General features: G+C 39.9%; 1 protein-coding gene across 3 annotated transcripts in view; it reads left to right on the forward strand.

Annotated features, from left to right (window-relative positions):
* Positions 1–14,236, forward strand: part of nphp4 (nephronophthisis 4) — a 92,751-nt gene that overhangs the window by 71,039 nt on the left and 7,476 nt on the right. For all 3 annotated transcript variants that reach the window (XM_008318417.3, XM_025059431.1, XM_017036294.2), the window contains 5 exons: positions 3,440–3,574; positions 6,205–6,305; positions 6,993–7,210; positions 11,366–11,555; positions 11,868–11,951. In XM_008318417.3, the coding sequence (XP_008316639.1) occupies positions 3,440–3,574; positions 6,205–6,305; positions 6,993–7,210; positions 11,366–11,555; positions 11,868–11,951 (728 nt within the window). The remainder of the gene's footprint in view (positions 1–3,439; positions 3,575–6,204; positions 6,306–6,992; positions 7,211–11,365; positions 11,556–11,867; positions 11,952–14,236) is intronic.

The following is a 14,236-nucleotide window of genomic DNA, read 5'->3' on the forward strand; positions in this document are numbered from 1 at the left end:
TAGTTTGAAAAAATTTGATTGGATGGAAATGGCGCATCGGTTTACTGTGAACTCTACTGAATTAATGTAAATACCGTTCCATTTTACACACATCATTTTGTTGTTTTGAATTGCATTTCTACGCATGGCTAAATCAAATCTAGTCTCTGACACAAGGTTGCAGGGGTTTTATTATAGTTGTTAATGATCCTGTTCTGTCTCGAACACAAAGTGCTTTACATTAGTTTAATTTGAAAAATGAAAAATGACAAACATTAATTGCAGTGCCATCATCAACACACACACAAACTCACACACACACACAATTTGTGTTAAAAAAATTATTCTCCAGACTTCCCAGTCCAGTTGTTTCTCATCTGCAGCACCCTGATAAGTCCTAGAGGAACTCACTGTTGCAACAGGGCTGAGTCAAAAGAATTTTCATCCCTGAAGCTGCCAAAGGTGTAGGAAAATAACGGTAAAATTTACCCAATTAGTCTAGTCAGGTGACTTCCCTCAGGGGTGAATACATATACTATACTGTGTCTCATCCATTGAAATATTTTGCCGTCGGTGCATTAAGGTCCCAGTTTATCAATCTTGCTTCTAGCCCCCAGGCAAGAGAGAATCTGCTTATTTCGAAAGGTCAGCGGCCCGGAACCAGGAAGGCAGAAGAATCGAATATTGCACACTACTTTTAAATCCCCTCGGCACTTGCTCCCATTTGTTCTGCGGGCCAGTAAATCAGTGGTTTGTTGTACGGTCTTAACCCTCAGGAACTGCCAGCAGAGCAGGGAGGCCAGGCAGGTGTGTTCTCCAGCCAAGTAGCTGCTATTGTCATGCGAGAAAAAGGAGGGAGTCAATAAATTTGATAGAGCTCATCCCCCGAGCACTTTGTTCACAATTACTCTCTTCTACATGGACAACACAGAGAAAGAAATGCTGCTCTGTACTTTTTTAACCTCTGGGGAAAGACAGTGGAGAATTATTATTATTAATAATGTAGCAAAAAGTATTATCAGCGAATAAAACAGGATTCTGTCACTATGACCAACAGAGCAATTTCGGGTTGGACATAGATAAATAATTATCAGGTCAAGCTGGGGGTCAGCTGAAAACTCTCACCTGATCACAGGAGGGATGTGATTGGCACACGTCTAAGTAGAAAGATAAGTAGATCATTATTGTTAGTAGAAAAAGTTAAAGTAATTACTTCTGAAAGTATCCTGTGTTCTGGAACAGCCGTCCCCATTTTGTACAAAGGACCTGGTGGCAGGTCCTGCAGACTGGTAGGTTTGAGTTGATCTTTTAAATATTGTTAAAATGTTTGTTTGTCATTGTGCGCAGTTTTGCAGGAACTTCAGCTTTAAATAGAGTTCAGTAGAAGTTCGAAGATGTGTATGTGTTGACGTGCGGCTACATTAATCCAATTTAGGAAAATTGGCGTCAGAGAAAAAGTTTGGAGAAAGTCTGCAATAATTACAATGACAATACAATACAATGACACTTCTAAAAGCTGAGTACTTCCAGAGTACTTTCCAGAGTTTTACCCTGCATCCATGATGACTTTGTTCATTTTTACTGTACGGTCTATCGAATTAGCACTCAAGAAGATACGATCTTATGACCCTGATGATTATATTCAGTGGTTGATTAAAAGGACTGAAAGCATTAAATCATGGGGTCATAACTGGGTTCATCATCAGTCCACTTATTGTTTTCCCGGCAGGTTGCAGACGGCGTTCGTCCCGTCACATCACGTCCTGGCAGAGATGTTTTATTATTCCATCTATCATAGAGCATTTGTCTGCACACAATAAAGTTACAGTGAGAGGGCTGTAATGAGGCACCAGGAGTGAAATCTCTACGGCTCGGTTATTGATCGCAGATGTTTACGCGACAGCGCAAATAAAGTCTCTGCAGTAATATTTGCCGAATATGTCTCGAACAAACAAACAAACACATGTGTCTGAGATGTCTGACCAGGGAAGGGTGATGGATGACGAGGCGAATGGATTAGGACGGCAGACACCTCGGCCATTAATCTGCAGGATGTCGCTGTCTGTGTCTGTTTGCGTGGCAGCAGCAGCTCCCCATTACTCATGCTGCTGATGCCCATTATCCGTGTGTTGATGAAGGTGTTCTCCTCTGAAGGATTTGGTTCTTTTGGCTCCCTTTCCTGGAACTCCTGCTGTTTGGTGAGATCTCTGTGAAGGCACCTGATGGCTGCGCCGTAACGCATTTCAGAGAAATGAAACTCTCTATGAAATGAACCGAGTCTTCTTTGTGAAAATGCTGCATTTAAATTCATTTGAATTTTTGTGATGATTTAAGGGTCGGAAAGCAATCAGAAGAAAGCTAGCCTAACAGAATGGCACTTCAGTTTAAATTAGATTTTTAGTCGTCTGTTATAAACTACTGTATAGCCAACTGTTTTTCCCCACTGCACCAATGATAAACAATGGCATTTTGTTTAAAGTGCAGTTTGGCAGCACATACTCAGACCCAGACTGTCAGAGGTTTTTTTCAGCTCAATAAACAAAGCATCTATAATGTCCAATAATCTTAAACTACCAGAGACAATAAAACAACTATAAAACTGACTTTTATTCAGCGTTCCCGTCCTCTCTCCTGGAAATCCCATTGCCTGTTACAGGTGAACTATCTCTCAAACCTGAGGTTCAGCCAAACTGGACCAAGGCCAGCACTGAACATCCATCAGCCTGACACTGATCAGGTTGCCAGCTCTCTGTGTCTGGACCTCTTTGGCAATTCAAAACTACTAATTAACTGCTTTAGGCTTGTCTACGTGTATTGATCCAGCTTTAAGTGCTTTTTAGTAAAGGTTTTTGAAGCTGGGCAAGTGTTCATTTTGGCACAGAGTGCAGCAACGATATCTGTGATTTAAAGTCATTGCTTGGATTTCACACATTTGGTGTTTGTGGAGTTACAGCAAGTGGTGGTGATGAAATTACACATTTTGTGTAACACAGTCATGGATGTCTACAGTTCAGGATCGCATTTTTTAGTTTGATCATTTTCATCATTTTTAAACAAGGCAGAGAGAGAGAGAGAGAGAGAGAAAGAGAGACACTTTTTGTTCAGTTCTGGTTATCATTGTGTCAAAACCTAAGATTTATTTACTGTCCACAGATTCAATTGTTTTGTAACTGTATTTTCTGCATTATTTTTACATTTAGCATGTCTGTTTTTCACCATTTGGTTTGCATTCAGAATGTTCACTTGTCAGGCCAATCCCAGGGACTTACATCCCTGACTCCTCTTGCTTAGTAGTGACTAGGGTTGAGATGCAAATCCAAAGAAATGTTCAAGAAAAGTGGAATGTCTGTTGCAGTAAAAAAAATCACTATTAAAAGGAATTTGAGCACAACTCTACTGTAGATTTGTTCAGTCGCTCACATTTACACCTGTTTTGTATCTGTTTTTGTTTTTATTGCAGGCTATCCAGTTGATTCCAGCAGGAGGACAGCTGCAGACCTAACTCCATCTCATTCTAATATCATTACTCCTTGTAAGATCACCAGTGGCTTCAAAGGCGGGAGCTTGGCCTCTACGAACATCCTCCAACTCAATGGTGAGTGTTTACCTCCTCAGCCTCCCGAGCTGCTGTTACGGTCCAACACACCACACAGGGATTACCTCACTGTACCTGTCTCACTTACACTTTCACTGTATTCCCCCGCACCAGCGTTTGTATGTTTTCTACAACATAGACCTAATTAGTGGTGTTCACTGGTGCGGTGACTTTGCTGCTTCAGTGATCAACTTCTCTCGACTGCACTGCTGAACCGCTCAATTTTCAGGCTAATTGAGCTTGCAGAAGAATCTTTAGCAGCTGACCACAGTCCTGCCTCTGTCATGTGTGTGCATGTGCACAAACGGTTTCTCAATTAGACGATCACGGTCACGGGTGGAGTTGTGGCGTCTTTCCAGATTTTCCTTTAACTGCGAGAGCTGGCAAATGAGCACATTATATATATGTATACGGTAGGGCATAACACACTGTCATCAAGCACATGACAGATGTTTACAGAATGTATATATCTATTACGTGTGTATATATGTAGATGTGTACATAAATATATATGCATATAAATACAGTGGACACCCTAGTTACGAGCTTCTTGAAATACGAATATTCCATGTTACAAGTCTGCAACTATTGCAAGATTTTTGTCGTGGTACAAGGAAATATCTAGTTACGAGTGCTCAACCGAGGACTGCATCTATTCAGTCGTACGGCATGGGGAAGCTGTGACCACCTGCCAAAGCAGCTGTGGAGTTCGTTCAGAGGAACTTTTAGTGTTTAATAAAATAAAATAAAATAATATATATATATTTATATTTATATTTATATTATAACAATAATATAAAATGTTTTTGTAATTATTATTATTTTACACGATCAATATATTTGTTTATATCTATGTTTTGATGTTTAGATGGGGGGGGGGGTAATTGTTTATTTCTGGGGGTCCTGGAAAGAATCAATTTTTAGTTTAGTTTTCATTGAGGAAAATTCAATCTAGACACAAGGGCTGTTGTGGGACATATTCAACTCGTATCCCGGGGGTCCACTGTATACATCTATGTACACATGCACACACAATACAACACAATTGTTAATAAAAGTTATTGTAACTCCTCATTACTGTTGTACTGCTCTGTCTCTGCTTCACCTCCCTGTTCTGTACCAGTGGAGTACAACATGCCCTAATTGCTTACAGTTACAGAGTAGATAGAGCTGTATTGTGATGTATTGTGTGTGTGTGTGTGTGTGTGTATGTGTGTATGGTATGAGACTAAGTCCTGTGCTCCTGTGTCATTCTATTCTGCCTGTGCTCCTGAGGAGAGCAGTGTAGCTGGACACTACATAGTGAGGAGACTGACACCTGACTGAATGGCTCTGTGATACAGCAGTTCAGATTAAGAACTGAGCAGAGAGAAAGAAGGAGAGGAAATCAGGGCAGGAGGTTTGTCCCACAGTGTGTGTGTGTGTGTGTGTGTGTGTGTGTGCGTGCACTGTATCTGAATTCTAACTCTTGATATTTCTATATTGCCTTAAGCTGCACCGAATATAACCTGCACCCAGGCAGTGCTGTTTTTAATTTGTGATAGGTCTGTCACTTCATTCAAATTTGTTGTCAAATTCGATTCATCGTGATGATACACTGTTCCTAAATATGAAAATAAATCTTTACAGTGTATTGACAGAAACACTGCAATTTCACTGCTGTCAGAGACTCTTCCTCATGATGCATCAGAAAATCATTAAGAATTTTGCACAGGTTTGTTCATATGGAGGACTGACTAAAAATCTGTGCATCTGTTGGAAATTATGTCATAAATATTACTATTACTAAGTATAATATAAGTACTTTTACATTAACACCATGGCTACTGATGCACCCCCATACCAACAGGTGAACCCTTAAGCAACCAAGGGGAATTTACCAAGTGCTATAAGTGACCATTTAATTCCAAAAGAGTTTAAGTTAAATAAATTCACACGAAAACTGCAGTTCTTGTATGAGTATGAAGATTTCCGATGCTGATCCAAACTAAAATGATCAGAACCATTTTTTAATCCTGATTTAATGATGCAACTCTGAATGTTTTTGTTTATACCAACTACAGGTCATATTTAATGTAGGAATACCAGTTATAAATTATTAATAATTCCAGCACTGGGTAACAGAGAGAGTAGAGGACAAGTAAAGCTGTTCTTCAAATATTAAAAACATGTTTTTGAGAGCTGAGATTTGTTGGCTCCTTATCATCTGTGTGTTGTTCAAAGTGGAGGATTAGCCAAATTCTCTTGTTAAATATTTTGAAGAACAGGCGTAATTTACATGATCCACTCTAAATGAGGTTGGGTGATTTAGCCGGTTATTTTTAATGATATTTTGGTGCATGCAGAGGGGAGCCACCAAGGTGAAAGATAATTTAGGAGGAGAGGAGTGTGAGTTTGTTCTCTCAGCATTAGGGCTTTGTTCCAGTTGTAGCTCTGCCAGTTGTTTGAATCCACTGTTGTTTAGAAACAAGCTGTCGTTCCTGGGGTTCCGACAACACTCTGTTGGCCCCATTTCTCTGGAACATTTGGAGCATTTAGGGCACATATGGTCAAAATGGCAACAAGATCATAGATCACACTGTGATATAAATATCTTAAAAAAGCTGTTTGTTTTTTTTATCCCCCTACAGCCACAAACATGACAGAACGCATGCCACTGTACAGTTCCCTCAGTGAGTCGGATGACCGCCTGACCGTCTGGAATCACCGTGACATCATAGACAGGGTTAAGGTGAGGTCACGGTTGAAGTGTTATCCAACAAGAACCCTTTACACCTAATATAAGACAACACATTATGTGTGTTCACCTTGTTTAGTCTCCTTGCTGAAATTCACACACACACCACAGGAGAACTTGTCAGGAGAAAAGCTTCCACCAGGCTGACTCTCAGTGACACACCTCACTGAGTGATGTAGCCCGCAGCCCTCTGTGTTTTTGTGATCGTACAAAGAAGGTGTTAATTGTTCTCTTACATGAAAGCACATCTTGTACTTTCACCCATGGATGCACACTTTAAATATGATTTGGAATCTGATACATGTCATCTGTTAAAGCCTTTTTTTACATGTACTTTACAGTGCCCTTCCACAATTTGAAATTTGGAACTTAATTTTCATATTATTTTTTTTTTGGTTGATGGCCATAGTTTATTTGGTGTAGTTTTACTACACTTAATCTGAAGAAAAATATATTGTCCTTTCCCAGGGATCTCAAAGTCCCGGCCCGTATGATCACTGTAGCCAGAATTGTATGGCAAATTTAAACTGGTATACTGTTTACTATACTAACCAAATAAAATGGTTTGAACAACCAGGGACAATCACCATGTCAGTTAACAAGCAGTAATAACTCCTACAAAGACTAAAATGTCCTTTAAATAATTTCAGCTCTTAACTCATGTCTCTGTTGTGTGATCAGACGAAGGAAGCCCACTTGGCCATGGGCCCTCTTCATTCAAAATACCACAGAGAGTGCAGCAAAGCAGAGAGTATTGCCAACATGCTGAGCCAGGCAATCACAACCCAACACCTCCTCTACGCCAGCCTGGGCTCAGCTGAGTACATGGAGTTCGTCCTCAAAAATCCCTTTAATGTGCCTCACACCGTCACCATCCACAGCGAAGACCCGGAGCTCAGGTGAGAGTCTTAGAACAGTGTGTTTACAGTGGGATTATGTCTGGCTGGCTCCTACGTTTACTGCTCTGGTTATATCTGCCACCTCTCAGAGGAAACCATGACGTGTGAGTCGTGTGTTTTATGGTTTAAAACTGGTTGGATTTTACAAGTTCATGAATGTGTCCCTCAGCCTAACACACCAACTGTGCATGTGTTTCTTGTGTGTGTTGTTTCCATTATCGGACCCCAACAAGCCGTGGCCCACTGTGAAACTGTCTTCACACATTCTGAATGTGTTTTCAAAGGTGATTGTTCAGCTCTGGAGATAATTCCTTTAAAAACAATTTTCAACTCGCTTTAGTAAATGATGCTGCATTTACAAACCTCAGCCTCCCTTAGTGCTAAAAACACATTTGAACCAGGTTAGGAGTTTAAATTTTATATGCTTTATGTATCAATTGACATGAGCTTATTGCATTAGCTGGTGCCTAGTTCCTTAATGGTGACCTGGTGTTGTGCTAGCCACAGGTCATTAAAATGATAATTACTCATACAACTTTACCAACCAATTAAGTAACTAAGTATCAAAGAACCTTTTTTGGTTTTTAGTTGTTGGAAAAAGGAAAAGATAGATCTGACATTATAGTCAAAATTAGTTACTGCAAGTGAAGATATTTTGCGATTGTGTTACTGCTGTAAATCCAGGCCATGGGCGTCTGTTTTATAGCTTCCGCTGATATAAGATGCTGTATATTGATAACATAAAATAGTCTTGTGTGGGTGTGAACATGTGGCTGCACCTTTTACAGGTTCAAAAATGAATGAATTTGGTTACAGCTGTCTGATAAGTACTTTACTTAATCTGTGAATTTGTTTTTGATTTGCTTAACAGAGAGAGGTTTTATTGTAAAGTAAAGCCACGTTGTTTTTAGTTAAAACTAAATATAAATTAAAAATTTGAGTGTCCGGCCCCCGGGGTATGTCAAAAATTCTGGCCCTCCAAAAAAGTATGGTTGGTGACCCCTGCTTCATACTCTGGTTTAACGCACAGCCACCTCCTGTTCTTATACACATTCACTGAAGCATCAACAAAACCCTTTTTGACTCAGATCATATGCGACGCCCCCTTTGCCTTCTTTAATCCGTACATGGCAGACATTGTGGCTGGTGGTTCTTAGATCCAGCGTTCTTGGTCTCAATGTCATGTTTGTTTGAGTCTGTTGTTAATTCCCTCCACACTAAGTCTTTTGTTAAGGATTCTCCTCATGCCTGAGCTTGGGATTAACATATATCACGTTGATCAACAAAGTCTGGCGTGTGCTGACGATGAATCATTATGGCATTAGAGCAGCCAGCGGGGCCTACCAGGTCTAATTGAGTGTCATCAATCCCTGCATCTGTCCCTTCATCATCTTATTACCCTGTGAGGTTCTTTTTTTTTTACTTCCTGATGAGGCAGTGTGACACCTTACCCCAGCCCGTCTGCCACCTTCACCAAGTCACACTGTTGTTTGAATGAAGAGGGAAGCTTCTGAAGTTCACACAAGTCCCACCTGCAGTACTTGTATTTCACCACACTGCTGTATTAAATCACAGACCTGCAGTGCTTTTATTGGATCATTTGTTATGTACGTGACGGCAGGCTGCACAGATTTCTCAGCATTTTATTATATTTTTGGGAACACTCGGAGAGTGTTTTTTTTCTGATCTGGAGGCATGAGTGATTTGTTTACTTCTCTTAGATACTTGCATATTTTCTTTTAGAATTTTTGTTAAATTAAAAAAAGATGTATTTCAGAAAGAAGTATTAAAATGTATTTGTGCAATAAAGCCTGGTGCGGAAACTGCTGCTGAATGTTCATAACCTTAGCATAAAATTTACCATGCTATCAAACATATGACATTTATATGAACTGGCCGGCTATTGATTTTAAGCATCTTACATTTTGTAAAGATGTACTTTGTCAACAATAATCTACTAAATAATGGTGTTTGCTAGGGTTTGAATATAAATATCCTTATTTTAAATTCTTTACTCCATCATTAGCACAGGCAGCAAAAAAAATGCTTTTCACGTCCTTAAAAATTCTCAGACGTAAGGTATATATTTTCTTTAATTCCAACAAAACTTGATGTGAAACATTCTGTCAGTGATTTGTTTGTGTTTTTGTGTAGCATACTGCAAGATTGTCCTGGGATGCAGGTGTCAGTCAGCTTTTCTTTGCCTTTTACTTTCCTGCCAATGTTCCAGCCAACATTCTGACTCTGAGAATATGGGACGTAAACAAGATATTGAATGAGCTCTATGTTGTGTGGAAACAACCCTGGAAAGAGCCTGACCTTTGACCTGAAATCCTGCTTCAGACTTTGAAAAAAAAGTACTGGAGAGTAAGACAGGTCTTGGCCTTGTTTTGATGTTTACAGCCAGAGGTTCCTCTTAATGTGGGGAAAACACTTCTGCTGCCTGTTTTTTTCACTCTTGGCCTAACAAACCCCAGGGCGACCCACGGCTGAGACTGTGCAGTCTGTGTACTTTCATACATGTTGCTGTTTTCTCTTGTTGTTCCTCTAAACCAAAGTTTGTCCAACACATTCACTGACACCACGAGTGAAGGTTCCTGGACTGGACAGACATCCATGTAGAAACAAAAATAAAATAGATGCCTTCCTGCTCAAATCACAGTGTAATTGGTGTCAGAGTTACACATTATTTTGACCAATAATTTAGAAACAATTACATTTACATACAATGCCCAGGTCTGCTCTAAACTGTCTTTCCATTCTCTGCAACTCTTCGTCTAAACACATCCTTTATTCATCCTTCTTTCTGTCATTTTAAGACTAGGTTTCCTTTTTTTGTCTGTCTTTAACTAAAACGTGTTCTTTCTTCTTTTAAAATAATGAATGGGGTTTCTGAGAGGGTCAGGTTAAATACTCAAACCAAACTTCCATTCCTTGCACCAATTTAAGTGCACAGATTTAAATCTCCAAAAAATAATGGAAACGATTGTTGCCTTTTGCCCCATTATTACCCCTCACTTCTTTACTGAATGAAATGTACTTATTCATGGCCATTGCTTGAACTTTTGAAGATTAAATCAGCAATGCCTTTTACATATTTTTGCATGCACAGGAAGAAAATAAATTAGAAGTGAGAACTCCCTCTGTGAAACGTGTGTTATTTGTTCTCCACTCTTGAAGCCCATTCGTCGGAGTCGTAGGGGGCTTTCACTTTCACTGACAACTCCATTCCTTCATGTGAGCAACCATCATTAATTAAAATAAAGGTTTCCATATGAAAACGACTTTTACCACCCCTGCTCTCTTTGCAATTTAGCAGAAAAGAGCTCAATACACTTGTGAATGCACCAGCCGTTCCCCTCTGTGCATCCAGGGACCTTCTTTTCATTCTTTTCCTGTGATCTTTATTCATGCACCGCTGACAAAAATGTCCAAAAAAGTCTGAGTGGAATGCAATTATTTTTGAACAAAGACTCGTGAAATTTGATGACAAACCCGTTGTGAGAGTCTGCTGTTTGGATCATTTAAAAAAAAAGAAAAAAGTTCTTCCTATAATTATTAATGCAATAATCCCTTGAGATGAACTTAGGATCATCAGTGTTGTTAATATGTTATTAATGTAGTAGCACACAGGCCTGAACATAAGGACTGCATGAAATTACCACAACAGCCACATCAACAGAGTGACTCATTTAGGGCAGTGGATTAGCATCGGCATTAGCATTACAACAAAGGTTCTTCAGTGACTTGTTTGTGTTTTCAGCTGTCAGAATGTATGACAAAACTATTCTCTCTCCTACTGTTTGTTGTGCAATTTTGCATTGTGAATAAACTCGCCTTGACAGTTTTAATAAACAATGGCAAAACATCAAGTTCATTTTGATGATAGAGGTTTAGCACATTCGACAAAAATATAGACCTCACTCGTCCGGTATCTTTGACATCATTGTGAAACTCCAGCTCAAGTGACAAGTGTAAAACTGTAGCTACACTAAAAAGAGATTACTCATTAAAGGATCCAAAGAAACTCAGTGGAGAGTTTTAGACTTTTATTCTTGATCATGTAACAAGCCTGCCGTCTGATCTTGTATGAATCCCTTAAAGATGTAAGAGCCCTCTTTTATCTCACTTGTGTCTTTTAATCTTCCCATTCAGTGTCATCACCAACACAGAGGAGTGGAGTTACTTCAAAGCTCTAACAAAATCTCAGACTGTTATTGAGGGAAACATGTTCCACCGGGAGGAGGACTCATCGGGTCCGAGGGTTTACCTTCGCCCCAAAGAGAGTGTCCATATTCCCCTGAAGTACCAGAGCTTCCACTGTGACCACACGACCGCCCTCCAGGTATGGTGCTGATCAGTGGGTGAGAACCGACCCGCGGTGAAGGGAAAATATGAAAAGAGCAACGATATGGTTTAAATGTCAACATACTTCAAGTGTTAAACACGGTTGATCTATTCCAGAAGCCAGTTAAGTGATTAGGGTTTGACCAAAGATCTGATGCCAGTGGGAGATTTAACTAAATGTCATTTACTCAGGCTATATGCTTATCTCCTAACAATGACTGGGGTTTCAGGCCCCTTTTCTCCCCACTTGTTGTTTTGTGAAGATCCCTGCTCTTGATTTACACTCTACTCTTTTATCAAATCCTCACAGGGACCCGGCTTCATCCCTACAGGCAGCGGTTCTCAGATGGCCAAGAAGAATCTTTCCAATATTATTGCTGCCAAATCTATCAAGGTACAGAGTGTTCCACTTATGCCTGGTGTGATATCTACTGTCTATATGACTATCTTTATCTTCATCTCCAGTCTCCTGCCTCTTCATACCTTATTTGATTGTCCTCAGGCTGCAATTATGGTAACGCTGCTACCTGGAGGAGTGTACAATCTGGATGTGCAGGACAGTGTTTTTCTGCGATTATAGTTGGTTTCTGATTCCAGAAAGATGACAATAACAGATACTTAAATTCGATTTAGGATTTCGGTCAGGTTTAAAACCTCTGCCATGATCCCAAAAGGCTCACAGCGTCTCTCAGGAAACTCTGCGGAGTTGCAGTGCACCGCCTCCTCCTCCTACTACTCCTTCTGCTCCTCACCCACACAATCACAATTCAGACAAGAGGAACACTTTGAAGTGTCAACCGTATAAAAAGTAACACTAGCCTGATGAGATTGTCAAGAGAAATTACTTGCTGCGTTCACTTTTATCTTGGTGAACATTGTTTATCTTCTCTGATGAGCAAATGTCAGGACAGAGAGTTGGAGCAAGTCCAATTAGAGGACAGCTTGACGTGTGTGATAATCGACTTTAAATGGACTACGGGTAATGCGGTACGGCTCACAAGTTATTCTCTCGTTCTCTGCGCTAAGTCGAGCATTCATAATGCGTTGGAAATGAAAAGAAAGACGAAACAGTGTGATTTTCTGCAGATAAAACATTGGCCACCATGATCTATATTTGATGTAATGTGCTCTGCTGCCCCAAAATGTTACAGCTGTCTCTAGAATTAACTTCTGTTCCCCAGCAATTTATTGAATGTGAACCAGCTCTCTCTACGAACACAGACTGGAATACATCTCGAAATAAAATGTAAACAGGAAATTTACTTCAGCTCAACGGAGCCATCGGAATATTCTTATTGTTCATTCAGAGTACATATCGCTGAAGCTCTGAATAACACAGGGTTATATGTCAGATGTGTGCCAGCCCACTAAACACTCACCGCCTGTGTATCAGTGCCAGCAGTGCGAGTGCTGCTACGAACTAAAATCCCGTCAAGAGGTCAAAGAGGTCAAGCCTGGATCAAATATGTGTTCTGCTAGAACTGTCACGCTCCAACAGCACAGCTGTCATGACCGATACTCTGGTTCTACTGTCAGTCAGTGCTCATCACTGCTGCGGGTCAGCGTGGGCCGCCATTCTGACACATCAATGACTTGGACAGCTGGTGGTCGGCAGCGTTCAGCTTTTTGTAGGTGGAAATCTGTGACAAAAATGAGTGTGGTCCATGGGGTACATACTGTATACTGTAGTATTTAACAAAGGTTTACTTCAGGAAATTAAGAAATTAGATTAGACTTCCTTTATTGTCATTTAGATGTACCTCACAATATAAAATATAAATAAATATAAAATCAAGTTAAAGAGCAGGCTTGTAAATTTGATTATACAACAATCTTTTTTTCCAAATCATTCATTAATAAGTACTGTAATTTATGGAATTAAAGCTGCACTGTGTGTACGGGGCACTGTGTGCTGTACGTGGTAATTCTGGACTAATTGCGAATAATCATGATTAATCGTGATTTTTTTTTTGCGTCTAATTTAAATGGTGAAATTATTGGAAAAATCTCAATTAAAAATTCACGAGGTTGGTTGCTCTGCATCTTGACAGTATATGCTGGGCATGGTATTTTAAGCTTGAAGTGCTTTGAGGAAACATTTCCCTGCAGTGTGTTAATGACCATGTGTGTATTAAGGCAAAGATGACAGTGGGTTTCTTGGATGTAGGGTCCTGTTATTCTACTCAGCTCTGCTGGTGTTTTTACATTGTAAGTAAACCTAATGCCTAACTAACTAGTTATGAATAACCAATCTGATTGTTCTTACACCCTCAATAGAACATACATAATCAACCAACAACACATGTACACACAGAAGGAACAATATAACGCAACCTCCCTCCCCCGTGCTGGGACACAGTCTGGTAAAGGTCACTGACAGCATGTGACATTCACTACCATGAAGAAAATCGATTTTGATGAAAAATGTGATGTGAAATATTTCCATAAAAATTCTGTCATTGTGAACTTTTCATGGCTCTTTACAACAGCTACTATATAAATAAGTGGCCTTTTCGTGTAATGACACATCACAAACAATGAAGTGCCAGCATTAGTCCTGAAACTGAGGCTGCTAAATGAAGCGCAGGCGTCATTAATTATATTATTTACACCTGAGCCCTACCAACTGTGGTCTGTCAATGTATCTGCAGGAAAAACTATCGCTCATTGTGACTCATT

Source organism: Cynoglossus semilaevis, chromosome 10 (genome assembly GCF_000523025.1).
Source record: "Cynoglossus semilaevis isolate Cse_v1.0 chromosome 10, Cse_v1.0, whole genome shotgun sequence".
Taxonomy (NCBI): domain Eukaryota; kingdom Metazoa; phylum Chordata; class Actinopteri; order Pleuronectiformes; family Cynoglossidae; genus Cynoglossus; species Cynoglossus semilaevis.